This window comes from Echinops telfairi, unplaced genomic scaffold, assembly GCF_000313985.2.
Source record: "Echinops telfairi isolate 266 unplaced genomic scaffold, ASM31398v2 ScPeMD7_4225;HRSCAF=4972, whole genome shotgun sequence".
NCBI classification, from domain to species: Eukaryota; Metazoa; Chordata; class Mammalia; order Afrosoricida; family Tenrecidae; genus Echinops; species Echinops telfairi.
Genome location: NW_022108124.1, coordinates 9119540 through 9140678, shown reverse-complemented (window position 1 = coordinate 9140678; position 21139 = coordinate 9119540). Strand labels below are relative to the sequence as shown.

The 21139-nt window shown below is 36.9% G+C and overlaps 1 protein-coding gene across 1 annotated transcript in view; it reads left to right on the top strand.

Annotated features, from left to right (window-relative positions):
• NAALADL2 (N-acetylated alpha-linked acidic dipeptidase like 2) overlaps positions 1 to 21139 on the top strand; it is a 779627-nt gene that overhangs the window by 358050 nt on the left and 400438 nt on the right. Inside the window, exon 6 of the mRNA XM_045294988.1 lies at positions 20273 to 20416. Within this exon, the coding sequence (XP_045150923.1) occupies positions 20273 to 20416 (144 nt within the window). The remainder of the gene's footprint in view (positions 1 to 20272; positions 20417 to 21139) is intronic.

The following is a 21139-nucleotide window of genomic DNA, read 5'->3' as shown; positions in this document are numbered from 1 at the left end:
CCACTGTACTTTCCTCCCCTTGAATCCCTTATTCTACTGACTGCATCTGTAAGGTCAGCCAATTCCATTTGTAATGGAAATTGACAAAGGCCCTTTGCTCTTTGTTGAACCTGGATGTTCTCTGTTACTTCAGAGATGGCTCTCTTACAGCCAGGGCAGTGGCAACCCAAACAAACTAATCCCCTTATTAGTGCTTTATATACCCTATTTGCATAGTCACACTCAATTATCTGGTGGAAGTTGTAGAGATGTGATACAAAAGCCATAATAAGAAATTTCACTTCACCACAGCTCAAAAGGACATTCAACTTTCTTTTACATGTCCCCAGTTAAAAAAGATAAGTATATTCATATATCTCACTTAGATAATTAAAGTTAGCCTATTTTCCTTCTCATACCCCCCCAAAAGAAATATAGATTACTCCTTGAATCCTGTCATATTTAATACTCTGTGATACTTTAGACTTTGAATCTTACCTTCAGAACTGTCATTCTTACAAGGGTTCTGTGCGTTAATATGCAAACTTGAAAGCAATTAAGTCATTTCTAAAACCTCTCAGGCATTATTTAGAAAGATACTTTCTATCTTCCAAGGTTTTTAGAAAACTGGGATTTTTGTCCACCCTAACTGATAATATCCAGAACAGAATTAAGGGTTTTTAAGCTCACTATTAAAATAATTATATTTTTATTCCTAATTCTCATTTACATTATTATTATAGATAAGATAGATAAATAAATCAATATACTTTATCTCCAATCTTGTTATCCAGAGGTAGGATCATTGTTTTTATATATATATTAATATCCACACATTTTTTCCGTATCAATATTACATAAAACTTCCCTTAGAAGGCATGCAGAAGGTTATAAAATTCATTTTGTGTTTCATTGAATAACTCCATATAGTATAATACATTTCTCAACATATAAGACTAGCATGAAAGTTGATTTACAAAAATCTCTTTTCATGATTATACTAAAAATATCAGCATATATCTGTTGATAACTAAAATACAGATTTAGGCTTGGAGGTCTTTATATTCAGATGTGGTTTTAGTTCAGCACTAGTTGAAGCTCCTCGAATTTTTTATTCCTTTTAGAGACTTATTCAAGTTTAAAATCAACACCAGGTAAGTGTGGGCTGAATAGATATAATGAGGGATCTTACATATCTAACATATCATTGATATTTTCATTAAAATTTGATAATAACTTTGATTTCTTTGAAAAGTTAAATAAATTCTTCCTGCATGCAGAAAAGAGTTCACATCTTTTGTGTTGAAAAATGAATTTGACTTTAACATAACTTGCTCTAAAAATAGACATCATGCTTTCATATGATTTATACTTTCTTTGAAGCAACCTTCTGTGTCAGTGCTTTTTACTTTATGCAGGTAGTATGAAAAAGTGAGTTGTATAGACTCCTCTATTATCTCTTTGATTTGTGTATCTCCATATGCTTTACAATTTGGGCAGAAAGCAGCAATTTGTGGTTTTTTTCCAAAAGAATAAAACGAAGTGAAAGCAGAGTAGTATACACTATCTGAAAAAACAGCAAGAGATTGGATTCTCTTTCTTTTAGTTCTTTTGGACAGTATATGGATAGCGTTTGTCCCTGGAATAATGTGGCTCATTTATATTGTACCTTTTCTTCTGTGGAGCTCAGAGCTCTTTATGGGCACTCTCATTAATCCTGAAGCCTGGCTGTGAGCGAGGGATTTGGCATCTTTTGGCCTCACCTGATGGCTCCAGAGACTGCATTTTAGGGACTGTCATTGTACGGGAATGTACAAAGGATTACAAAAACCAAAACCACCACCACCACAACAGGAAAACAGCTATGAGGTTAACATTAATGCGTGGACCATAGCCAGCAATTAATAAATCAAAACTTTCTAGGTCAAGAATCGTTGCCTTTATTTATGGAGACTTGTTAATAAATAACCAATGAAATCAAGTATCAATTGCAATTGTTTCAAATAGTCTGACTCCTCTTTACATACAGGAAAGTTTTCCTGCTGGATTGATGACAACAGGAATTCTTTTATTTTATTCATCCAAAATTGTAGTCTTAATTGCTTCCTCTGTTACCATTTCTCACTTTGATGGGTTGTCAAGCCTTGATACTTCTGCCTTCCCAGGTTTCCTCACATAAATATTTACCTCTCTGCTCTCAGATGCTACCCTAGTTCACGAAGCTGTTACTCCCTCCTGAGAAATGCAATAGCTTCTAACAGCATTGGCATTAGAAACTTAATTATGGATTCAAAATAACCAAGCTCTAAGACTGCTTTTATTGTTTGCCAGGATATGAATGAGCTTCTTAAAATTTCTGAGCCACATGTTTATTTCTGTGAAATGGAGATACCAATAACTGGTTTGGAAAGTTATTTTTTTATCATCCTATGTTATCTGTGGAGATAGAATAAGGCAATATATGCAAAACTCTAAGCTTTGTATGTGGGACTGATGGAATTTATTTTTATTCTTATCATTGTATTACTTTGATAACTATGTATGTTTTATCTGTGTACCACTCTCAGCAACATACTTTAAAATCTATTTTCATGCTATCAATTCTCTACTCAAAATTATATAAGATTATTTAACCTTCTTCATTCTTCTAAATTGATCATATGAAGTCATTCATATTTAAGCATTCTATCTAAAATTCTAATCTATAACATACATGGTGATATTCAGTTAAACTTGGTTAATTGGAATTCTTTTTTAAAATCTTTATTTTCCTACCACAACTCGTGTAATTAGCCCTCTTTTGGGAGGTGAAGTCTGGGATCATAATCCTTATGCCCATGTTAACTACAGTTGGAAATTGATATTATATAGAAAAACTTGTCATGGTCAAGATCACTACAGATCCAAATCTATTTCTGTTGAGTCAATTCCAACATATAGCCACCCTATGGCAGAACTGTGCATATGTTTCCCAAGGCTGTAGACTTTGGAGGCAGACAGTCACATCTGTCTTCCATAGGACAGCTGTTGGTTTCAAACCATCAACCTTATAGTTGACAGCTAAGTGTTGAATCACTGCACTAATATGATGTGTCTCCTTAAAGATCAAATATAACTAAGGAAGAGAATCCTGACAATTAGTTTCTTGTGCTCTAGCCAATACTCACAAGCGTGGTGACATTTCTTCTCACGTATTTTGGATTTTGGACATATTATCAGGAGAGACCTCTCCCTGGCAAAGGACAACATGCTTGGTAAAATAGGTCAGTGAAAAAATGAAATGTTACAGAGATCGTGAGCCCTAGTGGCCTAGTGCATTATTATGAGTTGAGCTGTTAATCACAAGGTGAGCAGTTGGAAACCACCAGTGCTGTATGGAGAAAGATGAGCCTTTCTACTCCCACAAGGATTTGCAGTTTTGGACGCTCAGAGAGGCAGTTCTACTCTGTCCTGTAGGGGTTCTGTGAATTGGAATTGACCCTATAGCTGTGAGTTTTATTTGATTGTGAGGATGGTGTAGAACTAGGCAGTATTTCATTCTGTTGGGCAGAGGGTCATTACAAATTGGAACTGACATTACTTCAACTAACAACAGTCACTACTTAGGTTCTCCGGGTGGCACCCATGATCAAGGTCACGACATCTCTCTGCACACTCAGCAGTTAAAACCCTTCCAGGGGCATCTCAGAAGAAAGTCCTCGTAATCTGCTTCCAAAGGGTCACAGCCATGAAAACCCTATGGAGTTCCATTATTTTGAACCCTATAGGATCAATAGGAGTCAGAACCAACTTGATGGAAACTAGTTGTGGAAGAGATTCCCACTACTTTGTGAGTCCCTGGGTGGTGTACGCGACTAACCTTAAAGTTGGAGGTTGACTCCACCACAAGGCACCCAGGAAAAACTTTCAAAAATCAAAAAATTTCAAAAATTCAGTTAACTGAACATGCTTTGAGTAAAATAGCCACTTTAAGACAAATATAAATATGTAACTGCCAGGGACACTAGAATAGAGGAAATAGAACCAGCTGAATGGAAACATCTATGGTGTTATGAAGACTGTAACCAGTGCTATTGAGAAATTGTTAAATGTGGACCTACGCTGCTGTGCACACCTTCACTGAAGACAAAATAAGATGATTTTAAAAAAAGAACGAAAGAACCACATCAACACAGTTTTCATCGGATGCACATGGAGTCTCCGTGGATTAGGGTTCACTCTGAATGAAAATGGTGACATCACGACTATTTGAAAGGACCTTTGATTTTCTTGTGAAGACTCAACAAAACCCCCTTCAGGAGGCTGTGCGCCGACACGCGACCACGTTCCATTCCGAAAGCACTGCGCTGCCGCTCACCTACTGGATCACCCACTGGAGTTCCGTCCTGTGTTTCCACTGAGTTTTTCAATATTTGTGTTTTTTTTTCTGAAACATGTTATTTATTTCTGGTGCTCTTATTTTGCTCAAGCACGCTGAAGCTTTCTGGCTGGTTCATCTCCCATTTCCTGGGTAAAGGCCTTGGCTTTTCTGCCTATTTTTGTTACCTCGTCCATTCATTGACCATAGGGAAGGCACACCTGTCAGATCTCCCACCCCAAGTCTCAATGCCACATAAAGAGAACTGCCAGATGGGGATCTGATCTTGCTCTGGGGTAGGTTCTTATTTATTTATTTACCCCTTGAATTTTCCAGTATGATGGTATTCCACTCATTTCCTACTCTTTCCGAATAAGGGGCCTAACAGGCTTATGATATAAAGTATTTGTTGCAACATGAACATCATTGGGTTGCTCTGAAGGTGGAATGAAGGAACTGGGGTGGGGGGGATGTGACACCGGTGTAATTAAGCCTGAATTTTGTTCACACTCCATTATCATTGAAAAGCTTTTAAAAGATGACTATGCATGGCTGTGTTTGAAGTCCTGCACACAGGAACTAACAGAGATATGATTCTTATCCTTCAACACACTCTAGCTGATGAACTAGGTAGTACTATTCTCAGCACAAACATGTTTCTCACTGGACCATTACAGCATTGCCTGTGGCTGTGATTGGTATACTAAAAAATATGACTTTAGTTAGAAAATACACAGTGACATTTAAAATATGAATTTGGGTCTCATTACATAAGATCCTGTGATAAAATGTACATACAAACCAATTTGATGAATTATAGTCATCAAATTATATGTCATTTCAGTAAGAACATTCTTATACGTGTATATTCAGAGGAAGAATTAATAAAATTATCTTTGAAAATCTGTGTAGTAGCAATTATTGATGGCCTATTTGTGGCTTATTCCTTATCTGGCCAATGTTTAGAAAACAACTTCATTTTTTTCCTCTTTCATGCCCATATTCTCCCAGTAGGAGCAATCATCACACCAAGATACTTCTAACCAAACTCACTGCCATCAAGTCACGGGGACCCTGATGGACAGAGTAGAACAGTCCCTGTGGGTTTCTGAGACTGTCATTCTTTCCTGGAGTTGAAAGTCCCGTCTTTCAACGGGGAGGCTGGTGGGCTCAGTTGTCCTTTTTCTTATCAGAATCTGCGTGCTTGTTTGTTAATAAAAATCTAATGTCTTGTGAGAAAAATATAACCAGGATGGGAAAGTATTGAGGTTTGTTATATTACCTTTTCCACATGGGAGGAACTTTGGTAATTTAGTGTAGGACATTCACCTAAAACATAAGATGTCGGCATGTAAATTCTTACAACCCCTTTCAATACCAAACTGAGAAAGATTTTTACTCAATTCGTGTCAAGGTTATGAAATATTGTATGGCCTTTAAAAACAATTTGGGGGAAAATAGTCTTGGCTAACTTAAATCATTTCTCATAGACAATTTTTGAATCTGAATTTTCGAAATTGAAGTTCCAGGGCATTGTCCTAGGGGACTTGCAGAATGCTCATGGAAAAAAATAAAGAATATTTTTCCCTTACAAACTTGTCAAGCCGTTTCATATCCTTGAGAATTTTAAGGCTCCTAAAATGATGAAAAATTTACTCATAGCCTTTTCCAGTTGACAGCAGAGGGGGAAGCAAATATATTGTTCTCTGAACTTCTTGTGCTCTCTGTCCCTGTCAGGGTTCCCATATCAAACCCAGGGACCACACAAGACACCAGGAAGACCTGAGAAGGACTTGCTATGTAATCATTCGTTTCATCTCTCTCTGGAAAGGCCTGGAAGCAAGTGTTAGTTATTATCCATTCTTATTAGCAGAAATTATTTTTAAAAGATAAGTAAATCAAAAAATAAAGGACTGATCTGCTTGTTCTTTTAATCAGTTTTATAAAACAGTATATTTTCATTGCAATCTAGTATAAAAAAGTTTTATTATAAATTAATTATTGTATACTTTTCAATAACAACAAAAAATATCCAGTTTACTAGCTATCTTTTACAAATGTGAATGATGCTTTTTTCTAAAGCTAGAAACTTTTCAAATCATCCCAATGTTAATGCCCTTCGAGTTTGAAATGGGAGACTTCTCAGGGGAATATGCATCAGAAGGGGATTACATTACTTATGTTACATGCCATGTGCAGATGGCCAGTTATTCCAGTTATGAATCAAGACTATTCTCCTCTAAGTAAAAAAACAAAATCTATATTTTAACTTTTTCTTAGTTTGCTTTTCTTAGGATACGGTTTATGGTTTATTTCCAAATGTTCATGTTCTTAGAATGCTTCAGGAAATGAACCAGTCTTGAAGTAAAAAAATGGTTGCTATAAAATAATAATAATGTTTGGTTAGCATGGAATAAGGAACCAGCTTGAATCCATCCAAATATCCCCTCAAGTAGAATTCAGAAAAACTGGTCAATATCTAGACATTGCAACTACCATTATAGTTGAAATGTTGATGCATGACACATTTATAAGTAAACATTCAGAAAGATAAATCAGTAACAAACAAAATCTGTTTCTGGAGAATTAAAAAATCAGACTACATTTTATTTATTTGTTTGTTTATTTATTTACTAGTAACTATTAGGTCTTAGAAAATGGCCAAAGCCCAGCAAAAGAAGTCATTTCATTACTCATTAAAGAAAATTGCTTGATACAATAATAAAATGTTTCTTAATTGAATGTAAAGTCTAGAGAAAAGCCCAGAGATACAATTATGCAGACATTCATGCACACTTTTTGAGGATCATAATAATGATAACTTGAATTTTATGGTATTTTTCCTAAAATTCTTTCATTTTATCAATATAAATAATTCAATTCTACTTTGATGTCTAGGTAAAAAAGAAAATTCTTTTTATTTGTAATTTTATCTTATCTATTGCTTTCTGAATCTATGATATGTTCACAAGAAATATCTAAGAATGGGCCCATTGTAAGGGAGAACTCTACATCAATACTTTTCCTGTGTTCTTTTTCATCCCAATAGACCATACTCTGTATATTCTGTAAGCTATATTAATGTCAGACCATATAGTCATTTTGCTTTTGAAAATGAGTATGTCACTATTTCCTTTAAAACTAAACAGGATGGTTTTTACGACACATTAGCTAAGCATTCAAATATTGTGATATTTACTAGAACTCGACAATATGCTTTTGCCTAAGAGAGAACTGATGAAATGAGAAGATGCAACCATCTGTGTCTTCATTTGTATGAATTGTGATTTTAAATTTTGCATTAGACAGAAAACATTATTGAGTTAAACTTTAGTATATTCATTCATTCATCAAAAAAAAAATTCAGTCCCAGTTTGCACTATCTAAATCTGGCAAAGTACCACAGTGAATCTTTACAGAAAGAAATATTAGTGGCACAAAATTCAACTCTAGACTGATAGCCAAAGGTTGATGGTTGAACCCCCTGGCCACTCTATGGGAGAGAGTCGTGGTAGTTTGCTTCTATAAAAAAAAGTACATCCTTGGTCACCTTTGTGACTGTCGCAGCATGGTTCTCTGGAGAAGAAAAACCATGATGTTTATATATGTCCATGTATAGAGAAATTTATACCACTAAAATTATTCACATAGTTGTAAGAGTGGGGACATCCAAATCCAGGCAGTTTCCAAGTCCATGGGCCAGATGTTAGGCGGGAGGCTGCCATTGTCCCAAGGAGCAGTTGGGGCTTATCATTGGCAAGAAGATCACAGGCTGTTGGTGGCAGAGGAGGATGAAGTCAAGGTCAGCATATCAGGTTTGTGGTTGCAGAGGTGATGAATTCAAGGTCATCAGGTCCGATGACAGCTGTCTAATTTCTTCCAGAATTGGCAGTAAAATGTGGGAGACCGTCGGCTCGAGTGCAAAGAACTGGAGGCGAATGAGGTAGAGGTAGAATGCAGACCCAGCAAAATGCAAAGTAGTTTCCCACCACCTCTACTTCTATTGGAAGCAGGCCACACCCTCCTTAGTAATTAGCTGCATCAGAAAGGTGACCTCAGAAAAGGTGTTGCAGTCCACTATCATCATCCCATTATGGAGGCTTACAACTGTGATTGGCTATGATTATAGTGTTATATAGGGAATTACTAGAAATGACAAGCCACTGAGAATCCTGGTCAAACCAGGTTAACAAAGAACCGCACCTATTTCAAGGGCAGGTCTTCCCTATCCTAACATGGACTATTAATGGGAATCGACCCAGTGGCCTTGGGTTAATCTGCATTGAGGCCGACTGCCATCTTCTCCTACAGAGTTGCTGCTAGTCTGAAGCTCCCAAGCTTTGAGTTAACAGCCAGTATTTAACTACTATGCCCTGAGGACTCCAAAAATGTAAGCCAACAATGTCAATATAAAGAACAAGATCTTGGGGCAATATATAAGTGATAAAAAATTGTAATCAAAGATTTATGTATGGACACGTACGTTTCCTTAGAAATTGATATTTAAGAGTTGGGTAAACTTTTATCAACTTGCTTTTAGACTTAGATTTTCTATCAGCTTGAATAGTGGCAGGAAGTTTTTTGGTAAAAGTAAAGAAATGAACACTTTCATTTTAATTATGAGAATAAATATTGATAATAAAATTGTGGTAAAACTAGATAAAATATGTCACTGAAAGGTCATAAAATATTCAGCGAAAAAGGACATGTAGTGATTTGCATGTATGAATACCTTAATATCTACAGTACATTTATTTGTATATTTTCAAAACATGGATATCAAAGTCACCGCCTCAAAAGTTGCTCTGGCTCATCCTTAGAACATGGAGTCACGGGGTTTGCATACTTGCACTTGTATCTGTGTATTGCTGTGTGCTATAGAGTTCCATTTTGTCTCACAGCAATCCTAATGGCCAGGTAGCACTGCCACATAGACTGAAATTCCTATAAGAACAGATCAGATCACCAAGTTTCTTTATCTGATGTAGTGGATGATGATAGTTTGAAGCATCAACCTTTCAATTGGCAGCAGAGTGCTTAACCCCTGTGCCACCAAATATAGAGAGTGTGTGTGTGTGTGTGTGTGTGTGTGATGCATGTGTAATGGATTTCCAGTGATAAAGCTCTAGAATTAAGAATTTAATGGTTATGCACATACGTGTCAATTTAGAGCTCTTGAGTTTTAAGGACACATGTCCTATACCACTGCCAATGAATTGATGCCAGGTCATCATAACACCATAGGACACAGAACATCCCATAGTGTTTTCCTGCCTGTAATCTTTATAGAATCAGACTTCCATATGTCTCCCCTGTGGAGTAGCTCATGTGTTCAAAGGGACAAATTGATGGTTAGCAGTTCAGCACTATACCATCAGGACAGTTCAAATCCTGGCTGAAGTACCAACAAATACTGAGAGCCCAACAATTGTTTTTAAACCTATTGTAACATGTAGTATTATAATGGTATGTAACATGTAGTATTATAATGGTACCCTCATCTGGTCATCATAAAGATTCAATAAGAGAAAGAAAGAAATGGGAGAGAGGGAGTAGAGAAAGGATACAAAAAGGGATTGATTAGAAGAGTACATGGTACAAAGCACTTTAAAAAGTGTTTTATATTTTATATTTGATACCAGCACAGAAAACACTGTAGTGAATTTTACACTAGCTTAAGGGAAAATGGTGATATTCATAACCAGAGTTAGAAGATATTCACCAAGATAATAAAGTACCGACTGTATTTATAAACACAACAAAATCACTAGTCAATTGAGAGAACTGGTCATTTCACAAAAATAACCATACATTTAATGAGCTAAAATAAAAATGGAAAAGCATTAGTGCCAGTTATTATATGGTCTTATTTCTGTCAAAATGATAGTTTTCTGGAGAAAAATCAAATAATATAGTATGTAATAACATCACTGTTACCAATTGCTCAATTTTGCATTTGGCTCTTTTCAAAAATGTGCATTACAAAATGAGTTTTTTGAAAAAACCCCGCCCACCCAAGCTTTTTGATTGTTTGGTTCTCAGCAGAACTAGTAGAAAATGTAGTCAGAATTTACACTTTTCATTTTCAGTCTTTTATTATAATAAATTAGCATAGTTTCAAACAAAGACAAGGGGAAAAAAGGCCAGATCAGTTGGCTGTTGCAATGTTTATTCATGTCTGAAATAAAGTGTTATAAATGTAATTTTCATCTTTGAGTCACAAATTTATCTCTGATGAAAAGACAAAACTGAAAGAAATGCTCTCAGGCTCTTTTAAACCTTTTATTTGGAGAGAGTCTATGAGCAGACTTTTACTTACTTTGCAGGACACTCAGTGAGGTGATATTTTATTTGAAATTAATTATATAGTTCCATTAATGTTAATTTATTAGTATCTCTATCCTTTTTAAGAAATATCTTAATTACTTAAGAAATATACAAATTATGCTATGAAACAAACTACAGCGTGATTGTCCATTAGTTATTAAAATATGAAGTCCCTGGGTGTGCCTAGCAGATTTTTTTACATCCAGCTAATCAAAATGTTGGGCTTTGTCATCTCCTTAAAGGCACCTCAGAGGAAAGGTCTGGTGATCTACTTCTGAAAAATAAGACATTAAACACCCAATGGAGCACAGTGCTCTTCTGAAACACATGGAGTCCGCAGGAGTCTGGATAGAATGGATGGCAACAGATGTCTCTCCCTCTCTGTTTTAAAAAATCAATATCCAAGATATATATGAACCAACTGGGATCCATTGGGAAAAGAAAGAATCTGATATTCTACATTTCTAATAAGTTCTCAGATGACATCGTGGTGCTTGCCTAATGCACACTTTGAAAGTAAGGATCTCGTGTTTACACACACACACACACACATACACACACACACACACACACTGAGATAGGTAGAGGCAAAGAAGACAGGAACAGAAAGGGAGAGGGAATCCAAAGTAGATGGTTGAAGTATTCAAAGGTCAATCAAAAAGTCTTCCTACATAATTTGATTTATTCCAAACAAAATGTGCTGAAACACATATGAGCCATCAATATGTGGCTGTAAACATGTTTTCTCAGTGAGATACTTAGTCTAATTACAGCACCTTAACATTTTTAATGGGGATACCTTTTGTGTCCAGGAGGGCACTGTTTTGAGATCAGGGATAATATAAAATATTTAACAAAATGCAAGTGGACCTTTTCCCACATCAACTGTTTTAAGGAAGGTCAGGAAAACGTCAAAGATGAGCCAAAGGGGGAGACCTTCAATTTAGAAGGATGACCTTGTGACTGAAGCACAGAGATTGGTGAAAGAAGGCCATGGGGCAGCCACTGAGATGGCTGCTGCAGAAGTTGGGTTCTAACACGGTTCATCCGGTGCAGTCAAGTTCATGCGACTATCTTGGCCAAGGCAAGATGTGTGAAAACCAGGTTGCATAAAAAGCTGATATTCCTATCAATCTTCCAAGCAAAATTCAGCCCAATGAAGACAATTCTGTTAACAAAAATTAGAACGGGATGAGTCTTGGATGTATCACTACGATCTGGAAAGCAAGGTCCAATTCCAACCTTGGTGTGTTAGGCCAGGTTGACTACAGCAACAAGTCCAGGGACTCTCATATCCGTAGAATAAAGAGATTTTATATCAAGAAGTAATTACATATCTAGAAAGCATTCTAACCCAGTTCCTAAGTCCATCCGTCCCCCTTCAGACTCCGTAGCCACATGCAACCATGCAGAAAGAAGGCAGGAAGATCACAGGGCAGCGAGTGCAGGGTTCTCTGGCTCCAAGGTCATTGGAAGCATCACAGGGCTCAGGCAGCTTCGCAGTCAGTGGCAAAGAGAAGGGGAGGTTCCCAGGGCCTCCTTATGAGAATGCCACATCCCCGAGGCGGTGCCATCAGGCGACCTGATTGGCAAGTTTGGCTACATCCATGACTAGGTGTGTCTATTTGACATAGAATCATTCCTCTAACACACTTGGTTTCTGAGGACATCTGTTGGGCCCAGTCAATTCATTCTGCTCAGAGGGTCATGGTGACTTTTTATTATAATTATTCCAGAGGAGCAGTCTTAATAGATTTTCTCAAGGGACATAGGATAGTCACAGTGGTTTACTGGGAAGAGGTTTTAAGAATACTGGAAATCGCATTGGTGAGAAAAAGGTCAGAAGGGTTGTATCATTTTATGTATGTATGCATGTTTGTATTTACTTACTTATTTATAATTCTGGAAATGCACCTGCTCATTCTTCTAGAGTGTAAGGGCTACCCTACAATACCTTCATTGGGAAGCCTTACCCCATACACCCAACAGCCATGATCTTGTCCTCTCGGACCTCTTTCTGGAAGTTTCTAACTGCTGGCTCTGTGGTCAGCCACAGAGAGATAATTAGAATGCCATAGGAAGTGATTACACTTGGATGGAGGATGGTCATTTCGAACTACCGATCTTGCAGCTAGCAGGCAACACATTACCTCTCTGCCACAAGGACTCCTAGATATCACAGTTAAATTCAGTAGGGTGGGAAAATGATTACAATGGTATGATTATTTACTACATTTCAAACAGTGAATCCACAATGCACTCAGACCCAACAGACATATACACAATTTTCTCGTTATACTGTGAATACATAAGCATTGTATCAGGCTGGACTTATTAATTGGGTGTATCTCTGTGGATCTTTACCTGGATTACAACGAGTGCATGACATAAAGAGAGAATTAACTATTAAAATGAAAGTTTCCATCAGTCTTTAAAGTAAAAACTACATATAGAAAACAATATAAATGCAGCAAAGTAAAAAGTAAGGACACAAAACACACTAGCATTGAGTTGATTCTGACTCATAATGACACTGTTTAGAGTTTTGGATAGTGTCCATCTTCATGAGAAAAGACAGCCTTCTCTTTCAGTCTCAGAATACCCACGGGGTTTGAACTGCCAACCTGGCAGTTAGTAGTTCAACATCTAAGCCACATCACATCCAGAAAGCCTTTTAGTGTAATAGTTAGAATGTTAAAATATAACATTGCAATCTCTGTGTGGTAACTCACATTAAGTCACATGATGTACCTCGTTATTATCTCATATGCAATCAATTCTTATCATTTTCAAAATTTTATAAATGAATAAAAATGATATAAGTGATTGAATTTATCAAAGCCTCTTAATAATGCAAAAGAACAAAATTATCGCAGCTCTTTTGCAAAAAAAAGTGTGGGATTAAAAAATGAATGTTGTCTATAATTTAATCTCAGTGTCCTATAAAGTCGGCTTTTAGTATCCACTCTCAGAACTGTTTGTCAAATTTCCATTAAGCTGAAGGTGAAAAATTAATGATGCACTTACTTCAGATGTTTTAAAACTAATGCAAGTGTATTAGTCATGCAGAAAAAAAATCAAAATATTGGGTATGTTCATTTATGTTTTAGGGTTCACTCATATTTAACTTTTAAACACGTTGTTTCATATGCTTAACAGAGCATTTTATAGAATAAAAGAATGCCGTTATTGATTTTTTAATAGACACATATATCTGAGACATTTTATTTATTGAAACCCCTTTTTAAAAATCTATGGGTGTTAATTTCAAAGCAAGATTAATCAGTGTGTGGATGGCAATGGAGAGGTTCTGAAAATTTATTTATCTATCTGCTAACGGAGGTAGTAGTTAGCTGTGGAGAAAGACTAAAAGCACAGCATGGCTAGAATTACAATTTATCCATTGACTATCTCCCACCTCCATTTTGGTGGCATTCAGAGATTCAGTGGGATGACTTGGAATTTAGATTCTAAAGGAGAAAAGTGTTTTACATAATGATATTTTAAATTAGAAATGGCAAGTAGTGATAAAGGTGCAGACAGAAGAGATGGAAATTGAATGGGGAGAGATCACGTAGGACGGAGCACATCAGTCAAAGCTTCATGGAGAAGGAAGAATGTGGGTTCAGCTTGGTAGAAAGTGAGTATTTGAGAGTCATGTGATGCACAGAAACATCAATTAAACTGGAAGGAATGACTTAAGAAAGCATGGCAGACGCCACCCACAGAGTTTGCAGGGGACCTGGCTCAAGATGTAGCATAAGCCATAGGGGGAAAAATGGTAGGAAATGCTGCTGGAGAGATAGCTTGACGAGAGTGTGTCAAGTTGCTCGCATGGGAAAGTAAAGTGTTCAGTCCTTAGGCGATGGGAATCCATTGGATATACTTAAATTGGATCAAGGAGATGCTATGCAATATATTTTGAGTTTTGTTAGCATCCAACATATTGTGAAAACGTCAAAATAACCATGATTCCTTATTTTGTATTAATACTATGTCACTTCCCTCCACACATTAACAAGTTCAAAGGTAATTGATGAAGGACAAAATAAATGCAGGGTGAGCCAGCATCGCATGGCTATAGCATGGCTTCCATGGCCGGTGAGACAAGGGACATTATCTTTGCTGTGAGATATTAATTATTTTGGCCCCATGACTAGTCAGGAATAGCAGGAGACTCAGGGCTCATTGGTGCTTGAGAATAGCTTTTCTGGTTTCTTGAAACCCCCCTTCCATTCTCCCAGTGTGCTTTCTCACTATGAATATCTACTTTGTGAACCATGCCTTGTCTGGTCCACAGGCACATGACCTATGAGGTCACACCGGGCTCCCTTTCAGAATGGGGCCCAGGTTGATTTAATGCTTTGCTATCACCCTTGAAATTCTGTACATTTTTGAAAGGCCCACGTTTTCACTAGGTGCCACAACCCACAAAATCAAATAGCCTTCTTGGGGTCCAATGGCATGACCATGGGTGGGAAGCGGTGGACGTCTTTGCAGTCCTAATGAGCTGCCCCACACCCGTGTAAAAGGGATGATGCAATTAGGAGACCAGCACTGTGCTTATATAACAAGGGTGACCCCAAGCTTAGATTTATTTTCACTAATTTTGCATTAAAGTTATGAGTTGCCTGGCTGCCATAGGCATATGCTAAATAACATTTTTTAGCCTTGAGGTTTTCCAAATGACAAATTGAGGAAACATTTTCGCAACATAATTTCTCATTTATACTTGTGCTTCCTGGAGCCTGGTTCCCATGATCCTTTAGTTCTGGATCCCCCGCAGTCCAATCAAATTAAATTCTGAGAAGACCTTTAGCAATTATTTCCACAAAAAAAACTTCTGAAAAATAAAGTCCTGGGCTCAAAAACATGATCGGCTGCCCGACCGTCATTTTGTTGTGTGCTTCCTTTCCAGAGTGTGAGCAGAGTAGAGTGTTGCTGGTGGTGGTGTTTTGTTTTTAGCAGAGTAACTAAGCACAATAAAAAAATGTTTAGCTGTTTCTTTTACCACCATAGACTTTATTATCTCCAATTTCTTCCCTCCCAATCCTTGCATATGTTTCTTTGATATTTTTTCAATAGTTTTATTGTGCAATATAGTGAAGACATAAAGAGCAGATAGCTTTTCTTTTCTTTGTATTTTATCATCATAATTGCTTTCCTGCCTTATTTTATTTATTGCTTATTCATTCCAAGTTGGGGGCTACTGAACGCAGCTTAAAAAGTCAAATATTTCTACAAGACATAGTTCATCCTCCTAACTATCGAAGCCACCCTCTCCTGTCCGGCTTTGTGTCCCTGCTTCATCTCTCTCACTCTCAAAAGCAAGCAATCACTTTTTAATATTTGAGTTACTATTCAACTCCATTGCTAAATGAGCAGCATGTTTATAGATTTACTACATTTTTTCCAGTTCTAGCTTTTATACAGAATTATTATTATTAAAAAAAATGAAGGATTTTTCTTTCCCAGCTCTCCTGGCTTGCTTACATTTGCCCTTTTCACTGTATTCCCAATAATCAATATGTAAAATAATAATAATTATAAGGGGGAGATCAACAGTTATTATTTATAGAATGACAATGAAAATATGATTCTTGTCCTTCTCACGAAGTATACAATAATTTTATTGCTGTCTTGCACAATTTCTTGTTAGCTTTAAAACAGATATTTGATTATAAAATTCTTGTTTTTATCCTGTGTGTCTAGCATTCTACAAAGCTGAATCCTCTAAAATGATGGCAAATATACTTTTAGTCCAGTAACCCATATCTAGGATCCCCATGCTATCCTAGACATATGTGCCCATCCTGCACCGGTCTGTCAGTTTGTTGTACTGTGGTGGCATCTGCTTGCTGTGATGATGGAAGCGATGTCACTGGTGTTTCACATACTAGCAGGGTCCCCCAAGGTGATCAGGTTTCCAATAGAACTTCTAGACTAAAACCAGACTTTGAAAAAGGAATAGGCTGTCCACTTCAGAGGAATTAATTTCGAAAACCTAATGAATAGAAGCAGAGCATTTTGAGACACTAAAATATCTCATTAAAAATAGCAGAATGCCATCATATATGGTGCTATTATATGGACCTCTTAGTTTGTAAGGCACTCAAAATATGACTGAAGAAAAGCTGCCCTCTCAAAATAGAATCGGCATGACATGGATGAGTAAGTTTTGGGGACCTTCATTTGCTGATGGGGCAGGGCTCAAAATGCAAGGAAACAGCTGCAAACATCAATTACTAAATGGTACTTGGAATGAATGAAGTATGAAAAGTAGGAAAATTGTGAGTTGTCAACAATGAAACGGGCAACATAAAGACTGATATGCTAGGCAAGACAGCTAAAACGGACTGTTATTGGCCATTTTGAATCAGACCATCATAACATGTACTATACTGGGAATGACAAAGTAAAAAGAATGGCACCAGGTTCGCCATTATAAATGGACATTTTATGATCAATATTGAAGTACAATGCTGCCAGTGATAGAATAATGTCAATAAGCCTACAAAGAAATTCAGCCAATACAGTTATTATTAGAATTACTCACAAACCATTAAAGCCATTGATGAAGAAATTCAATAATTCTACCAATGTATTTAGTCTGAAATAGATTAAACATGCAAACAAGACGCATTGGCTGTTTACAGTGTGAACATCATAAACAAAGAGAAAGGAATGGTAATTGCAAAACATGACCATGGCGATGTAACTGGAACTGGAGATTGCATAATAAAAATTGTTCATAGAAAATACATTTTTTCAATAACATGTGGATTTCTCCAGACAAAATATACAATTGATCTGTGAGACAACATGATGGAAAAGCTCAAGATCAACAGGTAACACAATGTCGGGAACTGACTGTGGAACGCATTCATAATCATTCATATGGAAGTTCAAGTTGAGGGTGAAGAATATTAAAACAGGTCCATGAGAGCCAAAGTAAAGCCCTGAGTATATTCCACCTGAACTTCAAAATCATCTCACGATTAGATTTGACTCACCGAACATTAAGGACAGGAGACCTCTGAACCATGTGATGGCATAAGATACCCTCATACATGGAATATCAAAAGCACATTCAAATTAAAAGGGGAAAAAGGAAAAGATCAAAGTGCATGTCAGAGGAGATTCTGAAACTAACTATTAAATGGAGAGTAGCAAATTCAAACTGAAAAAATGATGACGTCAAAGAGCAGAACAGAAATTTTCCAAGGGCAGATTGAGAAGACAAAGTACCACATTATAAGGAGATGTGCAGAGAAATAGAGTGAGAAAATCAAAAAAGAACACACTGGGCATATCTTAACCTGGAAGAACTAAAGAAAATGCATGCCTTGTGTTTCAATATTAAAAAGTTATCTGGGAAAAATATTGAATGATGGAGGAATAATCCAAAGAATACACAGACTCACTCTACCAGAATGAACTAATCACCATTTAATCATTTCAAGAGGTAATATAGAAACAAGAACCAATGATATTAAAAGAAGAAGTTCAAGCTACACTGAAGACATTAGTCACAATCAAGGGTCCAGGAATTGAAGGAATACCGATGCCATTTAAAATGTTCTAACAATTTGATGAGGCACAGGAAATGAATGCCAAGAAATTTGGAATAGAGATACTTGGCCAACTGGTTGGTAGAAATCCATATTTGTATCCATATTTCAAGGACTAGTGACCCCACTAAATTCATAAATTATAGAATAATGCTAATATCACATGCAGGTACATTTTTCTGAAAATTATTCAACAGCTGCTACAGGGACAGGGACAGTCAGAAATTTAAGCCAGATCCAGACAAGAGACCCTATTCCTTATGTCAAATGGATCTTGACTCAAAGGAAGGAATGCCAGAAAAATGTTTGTTATAGTGTATGCATTATCAAAAAGTCATAACCAACTATGGATAGCATTGAAAAAAAAAACACGGTAATTCCAGAACCATTCACTGTGCACATGCAGAACCTGTACATGGATGGGGTAGCTTCAGACTGCAGTACCTTACTTTTGACTTCTACAGATTAAACTTTTATGAAAGAGGCTGGAGTGTATGAAGAAGAATTCAGCATCAAGACTGGTGGAAGACTTATTAACAAACTTTGATATGCAGATGAGACAACCTTGCTGGCTATCATGAAGACTTGAATTTGTTGCTTTTGAAGATCAAGGATTACAGTCTTCAATATGGATTGCAGCTTAATGTAAAACAAAAACAAAAAACAAAAATCCTCACCAGTTGATAACATCATGATAAAAACTAAAAATAAAATAAGATAAACCCTGACTCTCTGCTATCAAATCTATGCCAACTCAGGGACCCTGTAAGGCAGCTTAAAACTGCCCCTGTGGGTTGCCAAAACAGTAACTCATATGGTAGCAGGAAGCCTCAATTTTCTCCTAAGGAGTTGCTGGTGGTTTTGAACTATGCAACTCAGTGTTAGCAGCCTGACTCATAACCACTATACCACTGGCGTTCCCTAACACTATAATAAATGGAGAAAATAATTGAAGTAGTCAAGCATTTCATCTCAGATCCACAATGAATGCTCATGGCAGTAGTAGTCAGGAGATTAAAAGTCACTTTGTATTAGGTAAATCGGCTTCACAGATGTTACTTCAAGGAGGAAGGCGTGTCTTCAGCAAGCCAGAGTAGTTCCTTTAATTTGTAAAATGCTTCCATTGGGGGCTCTTACATCTCTTATCGCATGCATTTGAAATGACAAGATTTGAAGTTCTACCAGTGAGTGATATTTAGTAACTATTAGAATTGAATGTAGGTACCTCAAGTGGACCTATAGTATCTATTGACCCAGTCTTATTTACTGGCTCTATTGACTTAGTCATATTTCCTCAAGTTGTGTGACGAGAAGGTAGGATTCTTAGAGCTCACTACAGGAAAATACCTCCAGATTCTCAATGTTTCTTAAAGCTACTATAGTTACAATATAGTTACAAAGCAATACTTACTTTGTAATATTGTTACTAAGTAATACTTACACTTTTTGGTAGATCTAAAGTCTCTCTTTTTGGAGACTCATGGTGGTTTTCTGCTGGGGTAAAGGAGTAAACTGTGACCCACCTTGACTCAAGAAAGCGATAGGGATTTCCTTAGAGTCCTCTCTTTCCAGAACTTCCTTTCCCCTCCTTTAATTTTTATGTTGCCAATGACTCACACTGGCTGAGCTGCTGTGGCCCAAACAGCCTTGCTTCTCATTCCACGCACCCGTCCTCCCAGGACACATGCACACACAGCTGGGTTAGCCTTTTATTTCCACAGGTTTGTTATATGTTTCTTGACATCTCCCCATCTTCTTTCTGATTTCTTCTGTTTTCTTGGCCCCCGTAGATTATACTTTATGATGCTTTTGCTTTCTCCATTGTAGTAAACTTTTGTGGAAAGATGGGTAAAGGCATGTGTGTGGACTGGGGTTTATTGTATTTGGGCTTATTTTCTATTATGTAATGCCTCAATCATTTGTTATAAGTGACAGCAAAACAATAAGAGTATAAACACTGCTGATAGTTCAAATATTCATTGCAAAGAACCTGTTTAAGTCACTTACATTTTTATGTGCCATTTTCATTTGAATACAGATGGAAGTTTCAGACACAGCCGATCAAACCTTACCTCTCTGCTTGTGCAGCCCATCTCTGCCTCTCTTGTTGAAAAACTGATCTCCTCTCCAACGCAGAGAACCCAAGACGTAGTCTGCACCCCTCTCATTCTTCCCAGCAATGGTAATGTATTCAATGTGTTGCTGTGTTCCTTGAAGTGATCATTCATATCTATCTATCATCTATCTAGCTACCTATCTAGCTATCTATCTATCATCTACCTATCTTCTATCTATCTATCTATCTATCTATCTATCTATCTATCTATCTATCTATTATCTATCATCTATCTGTCTGTCTGTCTATCTATCTATCTATCATCTATATATCTATCATCTGTCTGTCTGTCTATCTATCTATCATCTATCTATGTATGTATGTATGTATGTATCTATCTATCTATCTATCTATCTATCATCTATCTATCATCATAATTGACCAAATGGTAGTCTCTAGCTACCATTGGTTGTTTTCTTAAAAAACAATTTTATTGGGGGCTCATACAACTCTTATCACAATCCATACATCATCAATTGTGTAAAAGCACATTTGTACATTCATTGCCCTCAACATTCTCAAAACATTTGCTTTCCACCTAAGCCCCTGGCATCAGTTCCTCATTTTCCCCTCCCTCTCCACTCCCCCCTTCCTCATGGAAACTTGATAATTTATAAATTACTATTTTGTCATATCTTGCACTTTCTGACGTCTTCCTTCACCCACTTTTCTGTTGTCCATCCCCTAGGGAGGAGGTTACATATAGATCCTTGTAATCAGTTCCCCCTTTCCAACCCACCCTCCCTCCACCTTCCCAGTATCGCCACCACTCTCAGCACTGGTCCTGAA